The 27,050-nt window shown below is 41.3% G+C and overlaps 2 protein-coding genes across 2 annotated transcripts in view; both read left to right on the plus strand.

The window, feature by feature from the left end:
• MYO3B (myosin IIIB) overlaps window positions 1–27,050 on the plus strand; it is a 386,192-nt gene that overhangs the window by 290,792 nt on the left and 68,350 nt on the right. The window contains exons 32-33 of the mRNA XM_063085773.1: window positions 2,050–2,110; window positions 3,042–3,138. Coding sequence (XP_062941843.1) covers window positions 2,050–2,110; window positions 3,042–3,138 — 158 coding nt within the window. The remainder of the gene's footprint in view (window positions 1–2,049; window positions 2,111–3,041; window positions 3,139–27,050) is intronic.
• LOC134388374 (transmembrane protein 14C-like) lies at window positions 5,580–10,107 on the plus strand. The gene is made up of 2 exons (XM_063111368.1): window positions 5,580–5,622; window positions 9,753–10,107. The coding sequence occupies exons 1-2, from the start codon at window positions 5,580–5,582 to the stop codon at window positions 10,100–10,102; spliced, it is 393 nt and encodes a 130-aa protein (XP_062967438.1). The 3' UTR covers window positions 10,103–10,107.

Raw genomic sequence — 27,050 nt, forward strand, 5'->3', positions numbered from 1 at the left:
ATAATGTCTCGAAAATGTTTCCCATTCTTTCCTTCGCTTGGAGTTTCATTATTAAGTTAAAGGTTCTGGGAAGCCTTTTAGGAAAGAAATCTGCTTAACTTTGTTTAATCGACTACTTTCTAATCTATTTCCCTGTGAACACTACTCTCTCACTCCCCTACCTTTTTAAAGCCAAGTAACACATATAAACATTACATTGCGCTTCCAAAGGCTTGAATGAAGAGGGAATTAAACTGATGAGCTGACCCCTGTGGAGAGTTGGAAGGTATCTGCTACTAGCCTTTGGATCCTGAAAAGCCACAAGCCAGAGGAGTTCTCAAGAGGTTCACTTCTTTGTTGGGTAAGAAAAGCAGAAATTAGGGACCCAGCAGTAATTCCAAAGCTAAATGTTCCTCTCTAGGTTTTCTCCTCTAGGACTTCAGAATCCTCCCATCCAGTAGTTGTCTCATTGCTACTGGGACTTGCCTAGGCTGGACAGGAATGAGTCCCTTGGGCTGATGCATAGAGACTGAAGGGCATAGGGTGTATCGTGATTCAGAGGAAGAACAGAGGATTCGGGGTCAGATGAATGTGCTCTACCGGATATGTGCCATGATACCTGAGAAAATCCAGTAAACTTTCTGAACCTCAGTTTCTTCATCTATATAATAAGTGTGATTAAAGTGCCTAACTCAAATGGTTGTGAAGCTCTCATTAGACATTTAAAAAATTTTCTAAAAATATTACATGCTTTATAAATGCTAGTTAATTTAATTTTACAGTAAGTGTATTCTTACTGATCTATATGGCCCCATATTTTGGGAGTCTACTAGTCATTCTTTTATTCATTTAACTTGTCTAATATTTATTGACCATTTATTATGTACCAGGCACCGAGTTAGGTGCTGCTATAGAGCATGGAATAAAGCAGGTCACAAATAAACATATAATTATAATACCTCCTCCCACGTACTGTTGTGATTTTTTTAAAATAGGCATATTGCTTATAATCTACTATAAATGGATGCATTTTGAAGGTAATATATATGAACAGATATATTGAAATGAATTTGTCAGTTTAAGTAAAGAATAAGATTATTAATGTAGAATTGGAAGAGACCTTAAGAATAATTTATCTCAATCCCCCCTCATTTTACAGATGAGAAAAACTAGAAACCAGAATACTATAGAAATTTACCTAAAGTCACATATTTTTTTATGTGTGCATGGTGTGTGTGCCTGCATGTGTGTGTGTGTGTGTGGTCAGGGATATTGAGGCAGGGATCAGAATGCAAATTTCCCTTCCCTAGTCATTTTTTTCTACTCAGCTGGGTTCCATGTGAAAAGCATTGTAAGAGAGGCTCCTACTTTAACTGTGTGTTAGAATCACACTTTCACAGAATGTGTTCCAATTACTAGAAATCGGGGACCCAGCACAACTGATTTTTCCAAACTTTGTCCCATGAAATATTAATATTTTGTTAGATGTTAATAAATTATCACTTTAAGCTTCTTGGTCAAATTACTTTAGGACATCCTGTATCCTCCTTTGCCTCTACTTTAGAGATCCATACCTGTATATTGTGAGTAAAAGATTATTCCTGCAATAAAGAAACTTCTTAAACTATGTATAATCAAGCATTTCCCCAATCTATTTGACTACAGAATTCATTTTAAATTCTTTAACAGTGAATGTGATTATTGTGCTGTGTGGCAAATACAGCCTTAGCACCAATTTGGTTGCCTTCTTGATAAAGTTTGTGAAAGTCAAATAGTGCTCACCAAACCAAATTTGATCACACAACTTTATAAAAGGCAGTTCTGTGGGTCTTAGGATTTCAGGCTGACCGTGAATGTGATTTTTCCAACACCTAGCAGGATGTATTTCCTTAAATTGACCATATCTTTTTAAACAAAGATGGGAATGGGAAACAATGGGAAACTTAAATTGTATGTTCTGATACATCTTTGGAGGAAAATAATCCTTTTTGAGGTTTTTAAAAATTATTATTTCAAGCCTTTAAAAATTATTATTATTATTCTAATTTTTTTTTTTTTTTTTTTTTTTAGGCATTCACGAGCTCAGAGTTCTCCAAGAGCGAGTGATGTCTTCACAGGACATGCAAATAAGGTAGCTGGATATCTTGATTTGGAAGTAACTGTGTATCCTTTCTTCAGACTCATCCAAGTCTATGGGTGTGAACCTGTCTGTGGCTGCTTGGTCAGGCCATCCAAACATGAAACTGTTAGTGATATTTTGAAGTCTTTGAGACAAAAGCCCAGCTTGCTAAAGAACCTTGGTTCAGTAGAGAGACAGGGAGGTACAGTGAAGAGAGAATCAAAAGCCTGGAAATTTTGCTGCTGTGAATAAATGCTAGCTGCTCCCTGAGGTGATTTGTCTGTGCACTCCACTCTCTACAGATGTTAGAGCCTCTTTTTGAGTAAGGACCCGAGGTTCTTTGGTAGCACTTTGATATCCTGCTCGAATTCAATATGTGAAATGGAGGCGTCTCTCTGTGACTTGGAGCCCACAGCAGGCTTTGAAGTCTGATCCAATTTTTGCTGCCTACTATTTGATGTTGAAAGGATGAAATGAAGAAAATGTACAGTTTTTGCCAGTAACTCTGCTGAGCATATGTAAGATTAAAAAAACAAAATCCTTTGGATGATGTACTTAGAAATGTTAAGTAGATTAATACCTTCCTATAGGTTTTCTTTTTTCTTTCTTAAGAATAAAAATTAAGTATAGGTGAAAATCAGCACATAGGTGTTTTTATATTCTGGACTACAACTAATTTAAGAGGGGGTTCAGTTGACTTGTTCAAAGGAAGAAATAAATGAATGAAGCAAAAGGTGTTGAAATTGTGCTTCTAATTGCCCCAAGGAGAGGACCTGCGCTCAATTCTATGCAAGATGGGGGCAACTTACAAAGGACTCCAATGTACTTAGCCTTTCCCCCTTAAAGTCAGGGTTAAGGGCCCCTTAGTTAAATGGAAGCCATGTATTTAAGACTGTTTCATTGGAGGATAAAATAATGTTTCTCCTACCGGATCTTTCTGAAGCAGTCAGCTTCTGGGACTGATTCACTGTCTTCTCGGACATGCCATGCTACTCCAGATTGCCAAGGACTGAGTCCCTCAAGAACCCCTCAAAATCTTGGTAAGAAGAACATTTTGAATTGCATGCTGTTTCTACCATTTGCATGTTTGTTTACATTTTAGTGAGTTGTTTGGGCAGGACTGTCTAGAAAGCTGGACTCAATTAGTAATACTCGTATGACCTGAGGTTAGCAGAAAGTTTACTCTTGGGAAGACTTAACGGCTAGACGCAAAAGTTGTATTAAAGGTAGCAGTTTACCGCCTACTCATGCGACATAGGTTTACTTTTCTGAGGGAAGAAAATAAATATCAAAGGTCATGCTTTTCCCTTTACCTGTAAGAACCTCAAATTAGGAAACTGTTCCAAAATGCCATTTTGTTAAAGGAAAGATAAACGGCTAACCTGCTTTTAAAGGAGCAGATGATTCAGAGTCAAAATCTCAGGCTTGGTAAAAAAATATGGACTTAGGGAGTGGTTCTGCCCTTTTGGCGAGATGACCATTTTTCAGTGAGGAGACAGACATTGTGCCACATGCCTTTGGGAAATGACTATTTTTGGTTCCTTTTCTAAATTCCTTGCTACAGAATGTGATAAAAGTCAGTTTCAGGCTTGTGTGTGTCTATACGCAATACTTCTGAAAGATAAAATAGAAATATAATTGTAAAAAATATTTATAAATCAGAAGATACTAAGACTAATGTGGACCATTCCAAGTAAAGAGCCCTTTTCAACTTAAGATACTGATGTTACACTTAACATCTTCATCAGTTTTTCTGAAATATTCAGTAATTTCTCAGGTCTCTCCAAATTTCCTTTTACTCTATTTTTCAGTGACAAAGCAGTACAATATGAAGTGGAAAATGCATAATAAATGTGTGATGACCTTCAGTTCACATGAAACTTAAATTCTTGGAGAGAGACAAGAGAGGATGAGTCCATGATTTCAGAGCCTTTTAAATGTATATGTAGTAAATGATAAACCTGTCAAAGGGAATATTTTCCTCTCAGCCACACAGTTTTCAGGAATAAGGCCACAATGAGGTAGGAGTAGGAGTAGTAAAAAGAAGAGGAGAATTTAGGGGAAAGACAGTATGACGGAGCAGAATCCATTATGCAAGAATTTGGTTGGTATTTTTCTCTATCCACATAGATAATTTCTACCTTTTAATTAGGGCGTTTAGAGCATTTACATTTAATGTGATTATTGATATGTTTTGGTTTAAATCTATCATCTTGTTGTTGTTTCTATTTGTTCCATCTGGTGTTTCTTTTCTTTCAGCATTGTACTTTAAAATACATGTAACTCCCAAAAATAAAATTTTAAAGTATGCTTGAGTAGCTAAAGGCACAGGTTCTGGAGTCAGACCTGCCTGGATTCAAATCTCTGCTCTCTTGTGTAGTGTTATATAACAACTCCTCACCTCAGCACCTACACATGTAAAATGAGGGAAATAGTAGTTCATATCTGAGAGGGTTGTACTGAGGATTAAGCATGCTAGTGTAAGGAAAGGTCATAGCATAGTGTCTGGTTTATAGTAAAGGGTTCAATAACTGTCAGCTGCTGCTGTGTTGGTTTTTTTTTTTTATTACTATTACATAAATACGCAGTTAATCTATGAGTATGAGTAACAGGTTGAGAAGTAAAGTTCTTATCATATGGCATTAAGTTTTGACTCAGCAGGAGTAAAAATATACTGCATTTTGAATGAACAACTATTAAAGAGCAAAGAGATTTGCTGGGTTACAGTCATATTTCCTAGTCTTAGAAAAATATCCCAAAAGGTCAAACATTTACAAGTTACACATCTGATTTGCTATCAATGCCCACATGCACTTTCCTCACAGCTGTCCCTTCCTTCCAATCTAAACAATTTTCTATTGGCTCTGCCACCATCACCATTATGTCCCCTTACACTTATAAACAGGATCCTAAGTGGTCTCCCTGCCCCCATTCTTTTCCTCCTTCAACCTCTCTTATGTATAGATATCTAAGGAGCTTATCTAAAGCATAACACTGATCATGACATTCTCTTTCTCTGTACTCCTCAGTGGCTCCCCAGCTCCCCAGATCGACTCTAAGCTTCTCAACATGACCTTCAGAGATTTCTCTGTTCTGGTCCTAATCTTCCTTTCTGGCTCTAACTTCACTGATCTCTCTTCCTCATTCTTTCCTTCAGAATCTACAAACTATTCTCTATTCTCTGAACTTGGCAGGAGCATTCTTAACCTCCTGCATAACTTTGTTCCTACCGACCCCTCTGCTCCACATTCCTTCTTCCTCATTCACTTGTCAAAATCCTTTCCATTCTTCAAGGTCTACAATGGTTCCCTACTCTTTGACTTTTCATATAGAACTTATCACATCCTGTTTTGTAGTATAGTTATTTTTATGCATCTACTAGATTTTAAACTCTCTGGGATCATATCTTCCCACTTATGAATTCTCTCCTCACAACCTAGCCTAGGTCCTCAAATTGAATTCTTGAGCATCCAAAGCCATGATGGAGTATAGTGGGAGCAAGAATGAAATGAAACTCTACTTGAGTAAGCAAGTCAGAGAAAGGTTTTAAAATGTATTTCTAATAATCCTGAAATAAAATATACGTCTCTTTGATACCCCAAAATAGAAATAGCATACTAGTGGAACAAGTTAAAAAGCTGTTTCATTTTGTTACTGCTGTTGTTTTGGGCAGGGGAAAAGGAAAGGAAGTTTAGGCAGGAAAAAACATTATATGTAATTCAAATTCCCTTTGACCTTAGAAAGCAACAGAAATGACCTGAAGAACAGAAGTTTTCCAGTTTTGTTTATTTTTATATTATCAGTTGTGGAAACAAAAATATATTTTTTAAGAGACATTTTAGCAAGTAATACCTTTGTGTTTAATTCTTTACCTTAAATGATCCATTATCTCAAACCATGTTTTTGTTTTATATTATTTGCCTTCTAACTTGCCGTAAGGACTAACTTCATTGTTCTATGAAACAGGGGTCTGATGGAGTGGGGGAGAGGGGCAGGGAATAAATCTAATGTTAATGTCAAGCAGCCTTGCAAAGAAGTCTGTAATGTGGACCTTGGACAGGGCTGTCTTCAGCCCCTTTGTCAAGAGTCTAAGAAGTATCTCTAACTGGCCCATGTGAGCTGACTCTTTGCGCACATGTGATAGAAAAGCACAACATACCCAAGAAATGCATAACATGAATCACTTTGCCACTAATCCAAGCCGTTAAATTATTTAATAGGACTAACAGGAACATATACAGACATGTTCTGGTTTTACTATGTAAACGTTTATACATTAGGCATTTGTTCTATTTATTTATTCATTCATTTATTCAAAAAATAATTATTAACACTTACTAAGTGCCAGGAACTGTCCTGGGCAACTACTTCCCAAACTGTTTTGAAAAAACAATTTTTGGTTGATTGTTTTCCAGCTCTCACAGTCTGATACTTTTGAGAAATACAATAAAAATGAATTACTAGAAAAACAATCATGCACTTGGATTCTGTGTCAAGTCAGATTCCTGTTTACATGTTGCTATGCTCTAGCAGAGAAAGACAAACAATAAGTGTAGCAAATAAGTCAGTGGTATGGGGTGTTAAAAGGGCACAGTGTTACAGGGGAGAAAATACAGCAAGTGTGAGTAGAAGGGGGCCGAGTGTGAGAGTGGGGCTGGCTGTGGTTATCCTTTTAAACAGGGGGGTCAGGGTGGCTTATTGAGAATGCAAGGTTTGAGTAAAGGCTTGAAGGCAGTGAGCCAGCTTGCCATGTGGATATCTAAGAGGAGAGCATTCCAGGCAGAGGAGCAGCCATAGCAAAGGCCCTGGGGAGAGAGCATGCACAGACTATGTGAGGAGGGAAAAGAGCCTGTGTGATGGGAGCAGAGAGAGCTAAGAGGAGAGGCTCAGGAGATGAGGAGCCAGGTGGTGCAGGTCCATACTTCCTAAAGTCTTCACAAACACTCTGGGGATCTAGTTCAAATGAAGATTCTAATTCAGTGGAGCTGGGTGGCTCCTGAGATTCTGCAACTCTAAGGAGCTTCCAGGTAGTGCTGATGTTGTTGGTCTGAGGTCCACATTTTGAGTGGGAGGCTGTAGTCTCAGCGAAAGGGGAAGCCAATGAGCAGAGGAGTAACATGATCTGAGTTATGCTTTAAAACAATCACTCCAGCTCTGGGGTTGAAGATCAGCAATAGGCACTATCAAGAAATGAGATAGTCTGTGTAAGTACATTTTCCACACAGCTGAAGTTTCCTAAAACCCTTTCATACTGAATGTACCAAACACAAGTCTCCTTATTCTTTCTGTCTGGGGATGTGATTATTAACAACAGTTATCACCCTGGGCTGTAGTGCAGAGAGACCTTCAGAGGCTGTTGAGAAATGGGGCCACACACCATTGCATTAAATGGCCCTCCAGCACTATGATTTTCAGTTAATGTGCCAGATTCTATTTTTTCTTCTCTCTCAATACAAAGCTGATGTTTCTTGGTATTGTTAATGTCCTGACTTTTTGTAATGTGTTGCTTTGCCTCCCATGGATTTGTCACCCCTTTTCCCCTAGGTGATGGAGCCACCAAAGATTACTCAAAGCCCATCTCTTCTGAGCAGCAAGAAGCCCCAGAAAGGGGTTAATATCCCAGGACCCTCAAGCGTGAGGCATTTCTTCCATTTGGGAAGTTAACCACAAATTGGGGTTCTCTTCCTGCATTTATTCTCTAGACCAAGAAGTTACAGGAAGAGACATAGGTGGGGTTTTGCTAAGTACAGTTTAACAAGTTTAACAGTAGAAGCTGGTAACATTCATTCAGTCAAGCAAGGTGTCCTTCTGTAATGCAATTTGCAACAAAGGCTTGATTTTAGCAAACATTCTCTTCTTACTGCAATTTCCCAGGATCTTTACATATCAGTCAGTAACTTGCCTGTCTTTGAGCCAGCAGCCTTGCTGTGTTACAATTCTTATCTCACAACAGAGACTCAATAGCCTGGGGAAAATTTCCTGTCCTTTGTGAGGTCAATATTTGAAACTGCAAGGCTTTGAAAAACCAGGCCCTGTGAAGTACATTTGCTTTATGAATCCTCTACAGTAATGTACTTCTCTTCCCCGTCTTTCTTTCTCTTCTGTGCTATGGTCTAAAAACAGGGTTTAAGCATTTTTTTCTTCAGTAAGAGAAATGGGTCTGAGTCAGGCATCTGAGGAAATCCCCAATGAGTAAAAGAACAGGAAGGAACTCCCACATAGATAGTACACACCATGCCAGCTCCTTTACTTGTATTATCTTAGTGTAAAGTACACATGCTTTAGTTTAACTTTGACCTGTTGCCTGCCCTTGAGTTTCCTGTTATATCTCACTTAGTGAGGTAGCTCTGTCCTTGGTTATCTTCTCATCTTCAGAGAATATACTTAAATCATATTTCTTTTTGAAGGTCAGAAGATTATTTCACTTGCTAAGAGTAACTCTAATGAAATCACATCTTAAGTTTTTAGGGTGCTGAGGAGCAAGCAGTACTGTACTGGCCTCCTGAGAAGTCACAGTCCAACCACACACAGTGTCAGGGTCTGGTAGAGCCACCAGAGAGCATCTGGTATCTGGCATTGGGCTTCAGTGATCTGATTCCAGATCTTTCATGGCCTTTCTACCCCATGACTGCTAAGCAATTCACACGCACTTTCTTTCACCCAGCTGCTTCTTTAATGCCATCTACTTCATTATTTTCCTTTACCTTTCTAGTTGCTCATTGCTAAATTTTGTTGCTCTTGGCAGCAGTTCAGCTATCAGAATGCAAACTTGCATCAGAATACAAACTATTTTGTACTTGGAACTCTTACTCCCTAAGGTGACCAAACATCTCAATTTTTCTGGGACTGAAAAGTTTTCCAAGATGTAGGATTTTCAGTGCTATCACCAGGACTGTCCCAGGAAAATTAGGATGAGTTGGTTACCCTATAATAATACTAGAAGATGAGCTTGATTTCGGCAAGAACTACTTTTTTTTAATTAGATCGCTATATCAGGCAAGACTCTGCCTTAGATCCTTGGTGCAGAATTGCCTCACACTAGCTGTCCTGTGTTTGGAATGTGTTGCAAGCAGCTTGCCAAATAGCAATGCTGTGATCATACATGGCTCAGATGTCTCTCATTTGACAGGGAGAACGTGTTCCTACAACAGAGTCTCAGAGGCCACATTTCTTGGGAAAGCACGTGGAAACCAGATCCTAAATAGAGGGAAGGCTTCTGGGCCTTTCTGTCCCATACCTAATTTCATTACAGAATCCCACACACGAGACTGAGAGGCCACTGTGTGTCTTCATTTTTGGGTAGTCTCTGGGGTTCTGAATCCCTATTCTTTTCAGCTTTGCTGGGCTAAGAACATCTTTTCTTCTTGCCTGGGTGCCAATCAATTCACCTTAAATCCTCATCAGTAAGAACCGGTAAAGCCTCAGTCTCCGGACTGTTCTCAGTAAGACAGGATTTTTATCATTAGCATGTGAGGTGGGAAAAACACTTCCTTGTTAAGACATCTTTTCAGACTGTGGTTCTCAACCGTCAGCGGGCATCAGAATCACCCAGAGGGAGAGGCTGCATGCATTTGTCCACCTGTGCAGACCTTTGGGAGAGTGGCTCAGCTGCAGGTGCAGGCCTGGTGTAGTCTCCTGTCTGGACAGTGAGAAGAGAGCAATGCAGAAGGACACCGCTCACTAGTGCCTTTACATTGGTTTGGCTTTAGCTATGCAGCACTGATTGCTTCTGGTGGGATCATTGGCTATGCAAAAGCAGGTAGTATGCTATCCCTGGCTGCCAGGCTCCTCTTCAGGGGATTAACAGGCCTAGGTGCTTACCAGCTGTCTCAGGATCTGAGGAATGTCTGGGTTTTCCTACTTACATCTGGGACCTTGGCTGGTGTTATGGGAATGAGATTCTACCACTCTGGAAAATTTATGCCTGCAGGTTTAATTGCAGGAGCCAGTTTGTTGATGGTCACCAAAGTTGGAATTAGTATGTTGAATAGACCCCATCAGTAGTAATCATGTCCGAGCTCAGACTCAAGAAGAATTAAAAATCTCCAAACTTCCACTATTTTCAATCTATTAAGAGAAATAGGTGCAGGATTTCTACATGTTCTGACATTTTATTTTTTACAAAAAACAAAAAACAGCACTGAACTTGATAGACGAAAAAATGAGTGGTTACCATTACAGCCCTACAGAGGTGGCAAGTATGTAACACAAGAGCTTATTGATACCTTCATACAGTTTGATTCTTTTACATTGATGTTATCTCTTCTTTCTGTATCTATAAAATCTCAAGGTTAGGTCTCAATGTTGGAGACCCTGAGATTCCATGCCCTGTTTGGAGAACAGTATGAAAAAAGTCTCTTTATGAGATTTAGGATGTCTGTTCTTTTGCTTATCTTAGAGCTCAGACTTACTCTGAAATTATGTTAAATGAAATATCAATGAAAATAAAGTTTACTATAAATAAGAGAAAAAAAAAATCACCCAGAGGACCTGTTAAAACAGATTGCTGAACCTATCCCATAGTTTCTGATTCTGGGGCAGGGCCAGGGGTGGGGGGCAGCGCGGGCGGTTGGTGGTGTGGGACTTGCATTTTTATCAAATTTCCAGTCGAGAGATGCTGCTGGGGACTTCCCTTTGAGAACCGCTGCTCTCAACATTCTCTGTCTCTGATGCTACACTGAATCAGGGAAGGTGGGCTTCACGTGTGTGCCTTTCTATTCATTCATTCTACAAACATTAATTGAGCACCTACCATATGCCAACCACAGGGCCAGGAAGTGAAATAAGACAGTTAAGATATTAATGCAATTCTAATATCTTGGTCTTTGCAGCTGTTATTTTCCAGAGCGGGTTTGGTGACATGCTGAGTGTCCTCACGTATCTCAGGTGGTCTCATTAAATTCTCAGGAAGTTGTCAAGAACAAAGTTAAATTTACTTGTAGCTTTGCTCTACAGGAGGAGGATGGGAGTTGTTCCAAACTTCTAAAAAGTTTTTAAAGTGTTTCAATTTCTAAAATTATTAGGAATTATTACCTTAGAGGTTATTTCTATTTTATAAACTATACTACCTCTCCCAGCCTGGCTGCTGTATATTCTCCTGCACAGCAAAACTCCTCTAAAACGTGCCGGATCGGAATATGTTCACATGTTTCTAATATGTATGTCATTGCTATAATGTTCATACCCTGGCTTTTTGCAAAAGAATTTAGGTAAAGCTGGCATAAGCAAGTTCACAGCTCAAGACTTGTGGGTATAAAGGCTAAGGGATGGAAGGAGTTAAGAAAAGAGATTATAGTTCTCCTAATCTCACATTTAATTTCTAATTTAGCCCCATTTATGTTAATCATACACCTTCCCTACCTATTTTGCTTAAAAGACTTCTCTCATTTCCTAGATCTGGGATTTTGGTTGGTTTGTGTTTGTTTGGCTTGGGACATTGATTGTAGTCCTGGCAGTTGCCTCAGCTGAGGTCTCTGTCCAAAATCAGGGCTCTCTAAAGGAATTTTGTAGAATACCTACCAAGAGGGAAAGATTTACTATGGAGCCCCATTTTCCTTGCAAATTGGGGATCAGGATACTAAGGATGAAGAAGGGATGCAGTTCACGGAGGTCAGCACTGTACCCACTTTACAGCTGGCTGAGCTGATAGCAAGATTCTGACCACGTGGAGAGGAGCTGAGGCTGGGGGCGGCTCAAGGGGAAAGAGGCAGTGGCTGTGACAGCAGGTAGTTAGAAGCTGTGGGGTCATTTGCTGCCAGGCCACCATTCATGAGGCCATATACCTCAGAGAAAGCCTTTCCACAGCCCGTTCTCATTCCTGCAGCTCAGCAAAGCACGTTACAAAGTTGGATAGTTTTTGACATTATTTCTGCTTAGATTGTTACTGCAACCATATCTGAGAAAAGTTCTTGCTGAACTTTTCCGGTGCTTTCCTGAGTGCGTTAGGTCAGGATGCACTTTTTGCCAGCACCTCGCTCGGTTCTGGCATTGACCCAGAACATCAGGAGTGCAGCTGCCAGACAACGCAGGAGGTGGATGTTGATGGCATGGCTGTAAAATGTGCCCAGAGAAATTTTACTTTTAAATTCCTTTCTTATTTTATGTAATCGAAACAGCATATACTCTATAGACTGCCCTATTAACCTTAGCTGCCTATTTTATTTCATTTTAAAGGATTCTTTCAACTTTAAAATTAAACATACAGTTGTTTAGTGATAAGAGTGGAGTGAACTTTTGTTTGTTTTACAAGACTGGGAGAAACAGATATTTTTCAGAATGTTTTAAAATTATTAGACTTTGAGTAGTTTTTGTTTGACAGAAATATTGAACAGGAAGTACAGAGTTCCTATATGTCCCTTTACCTTCCCCTCCCCATTTTCTCCTATTATTATCATCTTGCATTAGTGTGTTTCATTTGTTGCAGTAGATGAGTCAATATTGATACATTAGGCCATATTTCACATTAGGGTTCATTCTTTGTGTTGTACATTCTATGATTTTGACCATTATCCACCATTACGGTATCATGCAGAATAGTTTCACTGGCCTAAAAATCCCATATTTCCACCTCTTCATTCCGCACCCGCATGCCCCCCAAGTCTCTGGCAACTACTGATTTGTTTGTTTATTTATTTACTGTCTCCCTAGTGTGTCTTTTCCAGAATGTCATATATCACTTAGATATACGACATTAGAATGTCACTAAGCAATATGCATTTAAAATTGCTCCATGTCTTTTCATGGCTTGATAACACATTTCTTTTTATTGCTGAATAATATTCCGCTGTATAGTTGTACCACAGTTTGTCCACGTACCTATTGACAGACATCTTGGTTGCTTCCAAGTTTTGGCAATTATGAATAACGCTGCTATAAACATTGGTGTGTGGATTTTGGGGGGGATGTAAGTTTTTAACTCATTTGGGTTAATACCGAAGAGTGCCATTCTGGATTGTGTGGTAAGAGTATGTTTAGCTTTGTCAGAAACTGCCAAACTGTCTTCCAAAGTAGCTGTACAAATTGGCATTCCCACCAGCAACGAATGAGAGATCCTATTGATCTGCATCCTCACCAGCATTTGATAGTGTAAGTGTCTTGGCATTTTGCCATTTTAATACATGGAGTGGCATGTCATTATTGTTTTAATTTGCATTTCCCTGATGACATGACGTTGAGCATCTTTTCTTAAGCTTATTTGCCATCCATATCTCTTCTTTAACGAGGTATCTGTTCCGATCTTTTCCCCATTTTCAAATTGTGTTATTCGCTTTCTTATTCTTGAGGTCTAAGAGTTCTTTACTTTTTGTGGATACTAGTCCTGTGTCAGATATGTGTTTTACAAATATTTTCCTCCAGCTCTATGGCTTGTCTTTTCATTTCCTTAACAGTGTCTTTCATACAGCAGTAGTAAAATTTTTATGTATAAATCACGAAGAAAAATGTTTAAAAATAAACCTGGCTCCCACTTTGGCTTGGTACCCACTACCTACCCAAGAAAATAAGAAAAACAACCAGAGAGGAACAAAGTAGTTGGCTGTGTGGTAGTTGAATACATGAGAATCATGACATGAGTATGCTCCCTAAATTAGATGTAATCAATCTTAAGTGCTGTAGGGAGGTAAGATAGATATAGTCCCAAATCAAATAAGGAAAAGAAAAAAAGAAAGAAACTTGGTTGCATGATTGTTTGTAAAACCATGGAAAGATGTTTTTCTCAGTTTTCATTTTTATTTGACTCTTTTGGTTTTATCACCATTTATGCTCCTTAAGTAACTAGAACTCCTAAAATGACTGGGAAAACTCTGGGGTTGTCTGCTTCCATTAAAAATAGTATTTAGCAAAAGAGAAATTGTTGGTTTAAATTCAAAGAGGGCTGGGAGAGAGTGAAATGCACTGTTATTACTCACTGATTTGGGTATTCATCCACCAGATGTTTATTGAGCAACTACTAAGTGTCAGGCACTATGTTTGGTGCTGGCAATACACAGGGAGCAAGATCCAACCTTGCTCTTGTGAAGTTTATATTCCAAAGGGAAAATGAATAAACGAATTTTAAATCAAATCTCCTTGGACCAGGGTGTTGATAAAGGTGAGCACAGGAGCCGTGGGAACTACGACAGGGATATCTAGTTGCCAGGGAGTAGAGAAAGGTCAGACAAGCTTACCCCAAAGCTGAGACATGAAGAAGATGAGGAATTGGCCAGGCAAAGAGTGAGGAAACATGTTTCCAGACTGTTCCACGCTGGTAAAAGCTCCTGTGTGAGAAATACAAGATTGAGACTATTTTTGTTTTTGACTTTAAAAAAAAATTCTGAAATGTAACATGCCTACACAAAACAAAACAAAACATTTAAAACAGAGATGGATAGTGTAATGAATAATGCAAGCACCCATGTAAGCACAACCGAGATCATGAAACAGAACTTGCCAGCACCACAGAAGCCCTCTGCATGCCCTTTCAGGATTGCGACTCTCTTTCTGCTCCCTAGAGGTAACCACCTGAGTGTGCATCGCTAACTATTATAGTTTAATTTTGCCTGTTTTTAAACTATGTATAGCTACAACCACACAGCATGTGTTCTTTGGTTTCTAGCTTTTTCTCTTTTTTTTTTTTCTTAATATTATATCTTTAATATTAACTTTTTTTATTGAACACACTTTATGAATCCAATTTTCTGTTGATGGGCATCTGGGTTGTTTCCAGTTTGGAGATTTTACAAGAAGACATGTCCACAGATGATGGTCACACACCCTTGGCACTGTGGCATAGCAGGCTTTGGAGTCAAACAAACTTAATTTTATATCTCAGTTCTGCCACTCTGACAGCTTTGTGACTTTGAGCAAGTTACTTAACCTCCTGGTGCCTTTCTTTCTCCATCCTTAAAATAGGAAGAATGAAAGTACCTATGACAGTGTATGCCTGCAAAGTGCTTAACACAGTACTTTGCATGTAGTAAGCATTCAACGAAAGTTTGGTGCTGCATGGGGTTGTGCTTGTTACTCACAGGAATATTTCATTTTTCTCTGAACAAGTTATCTACCAAGTTTATATGACCTGACCTGTCCAGATTTAAGATTATAGAAGCCTTTGAGATCTTTTTGTTCAACTCTCTCATTTTATAGATGAGGAACTCAACCCAGAGCTGGGTTCTAGGGAGACACAGAGGAAGTGATACTTCTGGACCAGCTCTTCTGCCTAGAAAATTCTGAGGATTCTTTGGATGGTCATTTTACCTTCTTAAATGTATTTTCCTCCTTGCCGTATAAAGGAACAGGGGAATATAGAAGCCTGAAAGGGTTGACCAGTTAGCTCTATGTTTAGCTATGGACTGCAAAGTCTATTACATTATTCCCAGGTTATTTGATTATTTGTTCATTGGTCAGAGTTTAGGATTTCCAGGGCTTTATCCTAATTAGATTGAAAGGCGAGAGAGCAAAATAAAGGACATAAAGCCATGCCTGGGGGATTATTGGCATTAGTTCTAGGTGTTTTGTTTAGTTTGGACTGCTTCTGGATTTGGATCAACATAACTTGTGATTTAAAAAAAAAAAAAAAGAACAGATATATTTCTTATTAAACTGTGAAACTATAAATATAGATGGGGTAATGACAGGAGGAAGAAATTAAAAATAAGCAATGGATATGAAATTAGTCCATAATTTTTCTCTCCACCAAGAACCATTCACAATGACTTCCTGACCTCCCACTTCAAGTCATGCACTCTATCCTACGCTGTAGCTTTGCCTGAGCACTGCCCATCACCACCGCCACCCCCAAACCTTTCCAGTCTCACATTTCTCCCTCTTTCCAGTGCTTTGCTGTATTTGAGCATTTTATTATACTAAACTTCTCTGTTCTCTGATCTGTGTTCCTAGGTTCCTAAGAATGTGTGTGTGTGTGTGTGTGTGTGTGCACATGTTTATGCGTGTGATGCTCTGGAATCTTTGAAGGGACTCTGGGTCAAAACTTGTCCTTCAAAAATGAGATTCCTACTTGCAGTAAGATCATTGGCTTGCTGCATGTAGAATAGAGCCTGGTACATGGTAAGCATATTTGTGTTGCTATAACAGAATTACCTGAGACTGGGTAGTATATAAAGAACAGTGGTTTATTTGGCTTACGATTCTGGGACAGCTGCATCTGGCACGGGCCTCAGGCTGCATCTACTCATGGTAGAAAGTGGAAGGCAGCCGGCGGGTACAAGCACATCACATGGTGAGAGGAAGCAACACAGAGGAAGCCATAGAGAAAGAGAAGGTGCCAGGGTCTTTTTAAACAATGAGCTCTTGCGGGAACTAACAGAGGGAGAACTCACTCATTAATCCCCCTGCCCCCAGGGAGAGCATTAATCCATTCATGAGTCCCCCCCATGACTCAGTTTCCAACACTGCCACATTGGGGATCAAATTTCCACATGAGTTTTGGAGGGGACAACACATCCAAACTCCATCATTCTGCCCCTGGTCCTCCAAAACTCATGTAACTCTCACATACAAAATACAATCATTCCATCTGAACAGTCCCAAAAGTCTTAGCTTGTTCCAGCACCAACTTAAAAGTCCAAATTCCAAAGTCTTATCTGAGACCAAAAGCAAAAGTCCTCCCAGCTGGGAACCTGTAAAAATCAAAAACAAATTTATCTGATTCCAAGATCCAGTGATGGAACAGACATTGGGTATACTTCCCATTCCAAAAGGGAAGAATAGGCCAAAAGAAAGGAAAAACAGGCCCCAAACAAGTCCGAAACTCAGCAGGGCAGACAGTAAGTCTTAAAGCTCCAAAATAATCTTCTTTGACTCCAAGTCCTGCATCCTGGGCACAATGGGGCATCTGTGCCCAAAACCTTGGGCAACCTCACTTCCACAGCTCTGCCAGGTACAGCCCCTTGGGCCACGCTGGTGCCTGTGGCTTTTCCAGGCCTGTGTTGCATGTTACCAGTGGCTCTGCAGTTCTGGGGTGCCTTGACTGTATTAGACATTTCCCTGGTGAAGGCTCTCTGTGGGGGCTCTGATCCCACATTCCTGCTTGGCATTACTCTAGTAGATGGCCTCTGTGGTGGCTCCTCTCCTGCAGCAGGTCTCTGCCTGGGTCCCCAGGCTTTTCCATACATCCTCTGGAATCTGCGTGGAGGCTGCCATGCCTCCATTGCTCTCATGCCCTGCCAGCCTGCAGACTTAACACCAGGTGGACACCACCGAGGTTTCAGGCCTCTACTTTCCAGGGCTGCTGCACAAACCACACTTGGGGCTGCTCCAGCAGGAGCAGCTGGGATGCTGGAAGCAGGCTCCTGGGGGCATCTGTGCCCCAGGTCTGTCCTCTGGGACAACTCAGTCCTTCTAGGCCTCAGGGCCTGTGATGGGTGGGGCATCCCTCCAGACTTCTCAAATGCCTTTAGGGCATTTTTTCCATTGTCCTGGTTATTAGCATCTGGCTGTGTCACTGCCAAGATAATGTCTTTAGCAACTAGTTTATCTACTTCACCCTTGAGTTTTTCTCCTGCTCTCTGCTTCTCTACCACATGGCCAGGCTGCAAATTTTCCAAATCTATATGCTCCGCTTCTCTTTTAAATTCTGGCTTTACATCATGCCTTTGCAGCCATAACTCAGAGTAGGCTGTTAGAAGTAACCATGCAGCTTCCTTAATGCTTTGCTGCTTAGAAATTTCTTCTGCCAGACATTCTGGTTCACAGCTCTTAAGTCCCCTCTTCCATAAACTCCAAGGGCATGGACACAATGCGGCCAAATTCCTTGCTATGGTGTAGCAAGGGTTATCTTTTGTCCAATTCCTGATAAGTTCCTCATTTCTATCTGAGACCTCATCATCCACATGGTCTTTACTGTCCACATTTCTATCAACATTCTGGTCACAACCATTTAACCAATCTCTAAAATATTCCAAACATTCTCTCATCCTTTTGTCTTTTTCTAAGTACTCCAAACTCCTCCAACCTTTGCCCAGTTCCAAAGCTGCATCTACATTTTCAGGTATCTGTATAGCAACACCCCACTCTTCTGGTACCAATTTTCTGTATTAGTCCATTTTGTGTTGTTATAACAGAATTACCTCAGACTGGGTAATAATAAAGAACAGAGGTTTATTTGGCTTATGATTCTGGGACAGCTGCATCTGGCACAGGCCTCAGGCTGCTTCTACTCATGGTGGAAAGCAGCAGGCAGCCAGTGGGTACAAGCAGATCACATGGCGAGAGGAAGCCAGAGAGAAAAAGAGAAGGTGCCAGGGTCTTTTTAAACAACAAGCTCTCGCGGGAACAGAGTGAGAACTTACTCATTAATCCCCCCTCCCCCAGGGAGAGCTTTAATCCATTCATGAGGGATCTGCCCCTATGACTCAATCAGTTTCCAACACTGCCACATTGGAGATCAAATTTCCACCTGAGTTTTGGAAGGGACAATGCATCAAAACTCCATCACATATAATAAAGTTTCGCTGCTGCTACTACTATTTCTTACTCCTCCAATGAGAATCACTTTTGAAAGTACCTAATTTCCAAGTTAATGACTCCTCCTTCTTTCCCTTCAAATTGTCAAGTCTTCTGGAGTGTGCTAAGTAAGATTCTGTAAACTGCACGTGGTTTTACCTCCATGACACAACAAGTCTCAAGAGTTTATCACCTTGAAACTTAACTGTATTTAAGAAGAGTGGGGACAATTTGTTGGTATTTTCTGTGACTGGCAATTTGTGTAATGGAAGGGAGTCATGTTTCATTAATCCACTTAAATGGTAGAAGGAATATTTAGAGCTCCCACTGACTCAGTTCACCATTTTCTTTCTCCACCATCTGAAAAAGTCTGTTTGGCTGCTCAGCACTGAGCAATTGGAACAGCCAGCCTACCCAGATGTCAGGCTGGTTTGTCTGACCTAATATATATGAAAACTCTGTGTTCCCAAAGGGACTCTTCCTTTTTAAAGGGAGAAATTAATGATATCCTTTTTCATTAAATTGATGCCAGGTATTTTCCCTAAGCAGCCTATTTAAAAGAACAAATTCAAACAGGCCTTAGAGATTTATAAAGCTCTTAGGGGATGAGTTTACACACTATCCTAATTTCAAAGGAGAAGTTTTTATGCCAGGACACAATGGCTGGGTTCTCCCAGTGGGCACACACCCACTTTAAATGTCAAACTCTGCATTTGTGCAGAAATCAGATAAATGCAAAAAGCTCTAGGTTTGTTTGGGTTCTTAACTGATTTGTTCTCCAAAGGACAGTTTCCATGATAACTCATTCCACAAGGTCTGAATGTTTGGGTTACTGGTGGGAGACAGAGCATCCAAGGATCCATTCCAAATCTCCAGGGATCGAATTACAAAGTCTCCATTCCATTTGTCCTTCACTGCTGCATTTACCCAAGTCCAGAGCAGTTCAGTTCACATCATCACACTTGTACGCTCCATTCTGATTTTCAACTTGAGTTGCCATTTGGGGACTAGGGCACTTCCCATCTCTTGTGTGCTGCTTATTCTTTGCTCCATCTCCTTATTCCGTCTATTAATGGAGCTCTTACTTCATGTAGCAGTTTCTGTTTAACATTGTGGAAAGGCACTGGAAAAAAAGTCCATCATCTTGTCTCTGTCATTAAAAGGGGAATTAGAATAGATGTCCCCTCTACCACCCTGAACAAATTAAACCTACCACCCTGAACAAATTAAATCACATGAGCATAGGGGACAACCTGTAAATAACTGAATGATTAGAGTGTTGAACACATACTGCATAAAGATTTTGTTTACCAGTTACCTGTATCCAGAGAATTCTAAATATTGACCTTAGAATAATTGTCTTCTCTTCAGCACTCTGAAAAATGGTCATCCGGGCTGTTTCACACATTCTTTTGCAGACCTTTATACATCACAAGCCCCTCTGGGATGCTAATGGAATCCATGCACCTTAACTCTAGAAGAATGCACAAATTTACACCTGCAACATTCTGCACATAATGTCAAGGACTGCCTTAACACCTTCACGATTCTGTCAGGGTCTGCATCCCAAGTTAAGAATCCCTATGCCAATGTGAGGACTTGACTAATTTTGAAGACTATCAGTTTCATGATTGGAAAGCTTAATAGAAGGATTTTCCTTTCTGTTTCCCAATAATTGAACAAGAAAAATAGCTATTTATTTTTCTTTTGGTAGTTCTTCAACTTTTTTTGCTTTTTGATGGCTATAGTTTTTTCAGTTAGACTTCTATTGATGTCTATGTCTCTATAAGTTATCAAATGACCCTGAAAAGTTACTCAGGAAAATTTCGTGCTAGGATCTAAGGCCTTGGGACTAGAAGATGTGCATGCAAGCCAAAAGGGGTAGAGCCGTGGTTTCTCAAATATGCCAAGGCAGGTTGCTATGGGCTTTTTTGTCTTCATTTAAAAAGGAAAAAAATTGCGCTGAGCCCGTGGCGCACTCGGGAGAGTGCGGCGCTGGGAGCGCAGCGACGCTCCCGCCGGATCCTATATAGGACTGGCCGGTGCACTCACTGGCTGAGTGCCAGTCACGAAAAAGACAAAAAAAAAAAAAAAAAATTGATACTTTGAAAAAATACCTCAGGATTCTTAGAAAGACTTAAATATCGAGCCCTATGTTTATTTCCCCATCACCTTAACTTTTGTTTTATTAAAGAAATATGGCTTAGCTATTGCTCAACTTTCCATATTTAATGAGAGAGGAGAATTTTCAGTGGAATTATAGATTGGAAGTTGGAACATAAAGATTGCAATAACACCGTTTTACATTTTACTTTGAACTCCCTACAAAGTGGGTGCAGAGCAAGGGCTAGGTCTCCCAGACCCTTCGAGCCCATTTTCCAGACTAGGTCACAAACCCTTCACATGCCAGTCTGTGATCTAGGTAATAGGAAAAGGTCCGTGGAGCCATGGGTGAAGAAATGGTAGGCTTTATTCAGAGCTAGGAGCAGTTGACCTAATATGGCTTCCCAGAGCATCCTCTAGAAGCTTTGTGCATATGTGCTGTTAGTTCTTTTTACTCAAGTCCATAATCCAAAAAAAAAAAAAAAAAAACAAACCCCGGATGCACATGCGCAATCACCTTAGACAATAACAAGGAACACCTGTGTGCACGTGCATACCCACCTCAGATGCTCGGCAAGACGCTGAACATCAGAGAAGCCCTGACCATTTTCCTTATATTTTCCCAATAATCCACCCCTTCAGGGTCCCTTGCTGTACAATCTACGCGTTCAGAATCTTCCATGATGTTCCCTTAGTAAGGATAAATGACCCTTACATTTATATAACCTATTGTCTGTTCAATATGCCTTAAAGCTTGTCCTATAGTTTTGTCCTTTCAACTATTAGCTGCTCATGTCCAGTTAATAGGCATCATTGGTGTGATTTTCCATGGGAATCCTGTAGTCAGACTGATGGGAAATTCAATGCATATTCAGTAGGCTGACACATTGATCACGTGACTCTGGTGCAGCCAGAACACTATGGGTGAAAAGACAGAAGAGTTATTGGTACCAATAGGGGAAGTTCCCACCCCTCTGGTAGCATACATGTCAGTTTGCCATCTTGAGAAATGATGGTTGCAGGAATAGGTATCTTACCTGGTTTATGATACCATACTTTATCTGCTAACACTGTTGGATCTGTAGGTTCTACATGTAATAGTACAGGGGAATTCATAATTGGCCGTAATGATAATACAAATGTGCCCTTGGGAATAGAGCGCTTATCTGTTCCAGACCATGTTACTTTTACTGGAGGAGGCCAGGTACTTGTCATCCAAGGTGAAACTTGCAAGTTTTCTTCTAATCCTTTCCCCTAAGGCCCTATTAGGCCTACCCAGCATATAAGGGCGGCTTCTATTCTCCAAGGCTGTTCCCATTGTACTGTCTGTCCCTGTTGCAAACAGATTGGGGCCGGTAAGAGAATATTTCCATTCTCGCCATATCCTGGCTTCAAAAGCTTATCTTTAGTAGTGATTTGCCGTTGTATAGGTGCTGCAGCCCTATGCAACAGAGCTTCCACTGGAGAGGGCCCACCCTTGCGGGGTCTCTCATTTAGAATTCTGACTGTCAGCCATAACCACTGTGTCTACTCCTTTAGGGAGAGGGTGGGCAGATAGCCTTAGCCCCTTTTTTAAAAGGCCATTGTACCATTCAATTATTCCCGCTGCCTGGGGATGATATGGCACATGTAACTTCCACTGAATAGACAACTGGAAGGCTCACCTCTGAACCCCATGTCCAGTAAAGTGGGTTCCATCATCACTCTCTATGACTACAAGCCTATCACACATGGCCATAAGGCTATTCAATGCCTTCACAGTGTTTACCTGGTCTGGGGCCTTACAAGGCCATACAAACAGAAGACCAGTAGCTCTATCAACAGCACTGAAGATGTATCTGAAATTCTCTGACCTTGGCAGTGGTCTGACAAAGTCCACTTGCCATCGAGTCAGGGGCACCCTTCCTCAAGTTATTTGCCTATCTGTATGGGGCACCGGCTGGGGGTGTGGACTCTCTTGAGCACACACTGGACAAGCACGACAGATATTCACTACATCTTCCCATTTTATAAGCAAGGCCCATCTTTGAGCTGCCATCCACATGGTTTTAATGCCAGCATGCTGCATTTGTCGATGTAACCACTGGGCTACATCAGCAGCTGGGACTATCTCCATCCATCTTACCTTAGCCAAGGCATCAGCTTCATCACTTCCTGGACTGGCTAAGGGAAAGTGTCCTGTGACATGGAAAAGAGTTACTTCTTTCTCATGTCCCAATTCCCATAACTCTTACCACATGGCTTGTCCCCACAGGGGTCGGTGGCCTACCATAAGCTGTTGATATTTCCAAGTTGAGATCCAAAGGGTTAAACCCTTGAACACAGCCCAGCTGTCAGTACGGATGGTTAATGGCCCAGACTCATTTTTTATTACCATTCAAACAGCTCGCAGTTCTGCCCATTGACTGCTTTGCCCTGTACCATTTTCATACCACATAGTATCTGGTAAGGGCTTGACAGCAACCACTGTCCATGATGCTGAAGGTCCCATGCTAGAGCCATCTGTATAACAAGCTTGTTCTGTGATACATCCCTGTCCCTCATGGAAAGGTGTAGCCTCCACCTCCATGGGTAAGGGTTGTGCCAAAGTTTCCTCCACAACCTCTAGTGGGCCTAGCTCTTTTGCAACTCTTTGGACAGAGGACTCATTGACACAATGCTTCTTTGCTCTATACATGCTTCTCATTTAGACAGAGTGGGAATCTGAGCTATGCCTGTTTTAGGATTGGTTGCTCACATGCACAGCCAACCTAGTATGGGGTATGTCATCATTACTAGGACTTTGGCAGTTTCTATGATAGCTTCAATGGCCATCAAGACAGAACACACAGCCACTAACTGTTTTTCTATTAGAGAATAATGCACTTCAGTGCCCTTCCAGAGCTGAGACCAGAATCCGACAGGTGTTCGGAATTGGTCTTGTCTCTTCCACAAACCCCATCCTAACACTTCTTGGGTTATGTGTACGTCTAATTCAAAAGGCTTAGTAGTATCAACCACTTATAAAGCCTGTACTTCCTGCATTTCCCTTTTTGTAGCTCGGTAAGCCTGTTCTACTTCCTCAGTCCAATCCCAGAGAGCTCCTTTCTTTGTTAATGCATACAGTGGGCATGCCATTTGGGCCATATGGTGTACAAAAGCTCTCCAATACCCCAGAAGTCCCAAATATGTCTGTAGCTGAGCTACAGTTGTGGGTCAAGGGTATACCTGTATCTTGTCTATAATAGCTTCTGGGATGACTTTCGTCTTACCTGACCAGACCACTCCTAAGAATTTGACTGACAGTCCAGGTCCTTGCACCTTGGCTTCACTCACAGCCCACCCACATTGTTCCAAATGACTTAGCAGCATTGGAGCTGCCTGGGTTAAATCTACAAGAGAATCAGGTTAGTGACACTTCATCAATATAGTGAAACATTGTAACCATGCTGGGCCTAGTCCACTTGGCTAGGTCTCCAGCCACTAAACTATGACAAATGGCTGGGCTATGCAGATAACCTTTAGGCAATACTTGAAAGGTCCACTGCCTCCCTTCCCAGGTGAAGGCAAACTGATCTTGGCTATCAGCCTAGATTGGAATAGAGAAAAAAGCATTTGCAAGGTCCAATAAATAGTGATAAGTTCCCAGCTGAGTCATCAGCTGATCCATCAAGTCATGAACTGAAGGCACAGCTGCATGCAAAGGAGGCACTACTTTGTTTAGTTTTTGGTAGTCTACAGTCATTCCCCAGGTACCATCAGGTTTTCTCACTGGCCATACCGGAGCATTAAATGGGCTATGAGCCAGATGAATAATACTGACTTTCTCTAACTCCAATGTAGTAGCACCTATCTCTGCATGTCCTCCCAGTAGGCAATACTGCTTTACATTAACTACACGTCTTGGCTTGGGTAATACCTGTGGATCATGTTTAGCATATCCCCATAACACAGGCTTTACTGTCTGTATTCGCAGTAGAAACTCTCCAACTATTGTTTGCAGGTGCAAACTGTAAAGTACATCCATACCCAAGGTATATTCAGCTACTGGGGATATATATACACTATATACATGAGGGGGCAATCATCCTATGCCCAATGGCAATGACAGGGCTTTGACTTGAATCGTATGTCCTCCATGGCCATCTACACGAACTGTGGCCCCTGGAAACTTATCTAGATTGCCATATATCAGGCTACATTCTGCACCTATATCCACCAATGCCAAAACATGCTGCATATTTGTCCCTGACCAATGTATTGCCAATTCAACATGAGGCCTCTGGTCCTTACCTGCCTCCCAAAGATGAGTACTTTGGCCTGTTCCCTAATTGAAATGGAACAGTTTATCCACCTCCTCGGGAGCAGCCAAAAAAATCCTTTAAATCCACTGAGCATACCTTGCTACCTGTTTCTGGATGTTTAGCGAAATGCTGTTCAGGACACAATTGCTGCCACAAGGCAAATAGGACTGCATTTGGCTGCCGGTCAATTTTCTTACTATCGACCCCTGCTGCAAGCAAGTCAAGCCACATCTGCTTATGGCTAGTCTTGCTTGGTACCCTCCAGATAAAATCCTGAGCATTTCTTGGGAGTTTGGTCTTAGCTACCTTTTGGACCCCTTTTGCTTGTCTCCTATCTTCTTCTTCACCCAAGCTTGCTATCATTGTCATTACTTCATGTATAGGACGACCAATGTATGGGGCTAGTATGGCCATCAGTGACCCAAAGGACATTGATGGGGCATATTGAAGCACTATGTCTCTCATGCTGCCTGTAAAACTTTCATCGTCCAGGCCATGAGTGTTCACATTAAACATGGACTGCCACATCCCCAGCTCCCAAATTATTTGAACCAACTCAGCATATGTTTGCCATTTGCTCACAGTCTTGGGCAGTTCTCCAGCATTTGCCCACACTGTTTGGGCAGCTGCATTCACCTATTCCATTAAGGAGTGGTTACCTGGCCCTTGTGCATATCTGCGGCTATTCTGTAGCCACTGCCTTAGAGACAGGGGTATGGTGATGGAGGCCAATTTTTCCATCTCCTCACCAGACCACATCACACTATCCACCCCTAGGTCCCATAACCACAGCAGCCAAGCAGCCAGGGGCTCCCCCTGTTTCTGCCGGAACTGTCTCCCCAAGTCAACTAATTCAACCTGGGTATATAGGACATAGGTAGTGAATTGGGTCACCTGTGGATTGCCCGCTGGTTGTCCGCCTGGTCACATAGGCTGCTTGTGTTTCACTTTCTGATGCACAACAGGTCATGCCTGGAGATGCATGGTCTCCCTCAACTCACCACTGGGTTTGTCGTCCTCCCTGGTGTCAGAAGCTGGAGTGGCCAGTCACTGCACATCATCCTCCAGGACATTTATCCACTCTTCCAACAACTCTGCTTTCTGTTTCAAATCTCAATCAGCTTGCAGTATAGTGAGCCATAGCCAGGCTCAAGTCAGCAGAAAAGTGGCCACCAGGTACCACATACTCAAGGACAGCCACATTTCCTCCCCCTCCCAAGGGGTTCTCTGCTGTAGAGCCTGGTCTATGCTGACTTTGCAGTATGGTGAGCAGCAACCAGATCCCAGTCAACAGGAAAGTGGCCTTAGGGAACAACATATTCAAGAGTAGTCACATTTCCTCCTTCTCCCAAGGGACTTTTGCCTCCCATCCCTGCTCAGAATCCTGCCAACTATAGAGCTAGGGCTAGGTCTCACAGACCCCTCAAGCCCATTGTCCAGACTGGGTCACAAACCCTTCAGACACCAGTCTATGAACTAGGTAATAGGAAAAGGTCCTTGGAGCCATGGGTGAAGAAATAATAGGCTTTATTCAGAGCCAGGAGCAGTTGACCTAATATGGCTTCCCAGAGCATCCTCTAGAAGCTTTGTTCATATGCGCTGTTAGTCCTTTTTACTCAAGTCTATAATCCAAAAACAAAAAAACAAAAAAACCCCACCCAGATGCACATGCCCAATCACATTAGACAATAACAAGGAACACCTATGTGCACGTGCATACCTACCTCAGATGCTCAGCAAGACTCTGAACATCCGAGGGGCCCTGACCATTTTCCTTATATTTTCCTAACAGTGGGGCTAATGTTTCCTGAGCCACTTTACATGCTCAGATGATTTAGTTTTGTTGCTCTCCTGGAAAGCAGTTTTTTCCTGATTCTCATGGACATCAGTCTGAACTTAGATGTTAACTCTATTTTGACTTCTTAGACCACTAATTTTTTTTTTTTGTCGATATACAATGTGATTGATTATTGTGGCCCATCACCGAAACCTCCCTCCCCTCCCTCCCACCCAACAATGTCCTTTCTGTTTGCTAGTCGTATTGACTTCAAGTAATTGTGGTTGTTATATCTTCTCCCCCCCACCCCGTTTTTTTTTTTTTTGCGTGTGTGTGTGTGTATGTGTGT

Source organism: Cynocephalus volans, chromosome 1, assembly GCF_027409185.1.
Source record: "Cynocephalus volans isolate mCynVol1 chromosome 1, mCynVol1.pri, whole genome shotgun sequence".
Taxonomy (NCBI): Eukaryota; Metazoa; Chordata; class Mammalia; order Dermoptera; family Cynocephalidae; genus Cynocephalus; species Cynocephalus volans.

Excerpts from the sequence above, each read along its gene's own strand:
- LOC134388374 (XM_063111368.1), top strand. The coding sequence starts at position 5,580 with ATGGAGTATAGTGGGAGCAAGAATGAAATGAAACTCTACTTGA. Across the intron at positions 5,623-9,752 it reads TGAAATGAAACTCTACTTGA|AGAGCAATGCAGAAGGACAC; the intron begins GTAAGCAAGTCA and ends GACAGTGAGAAG.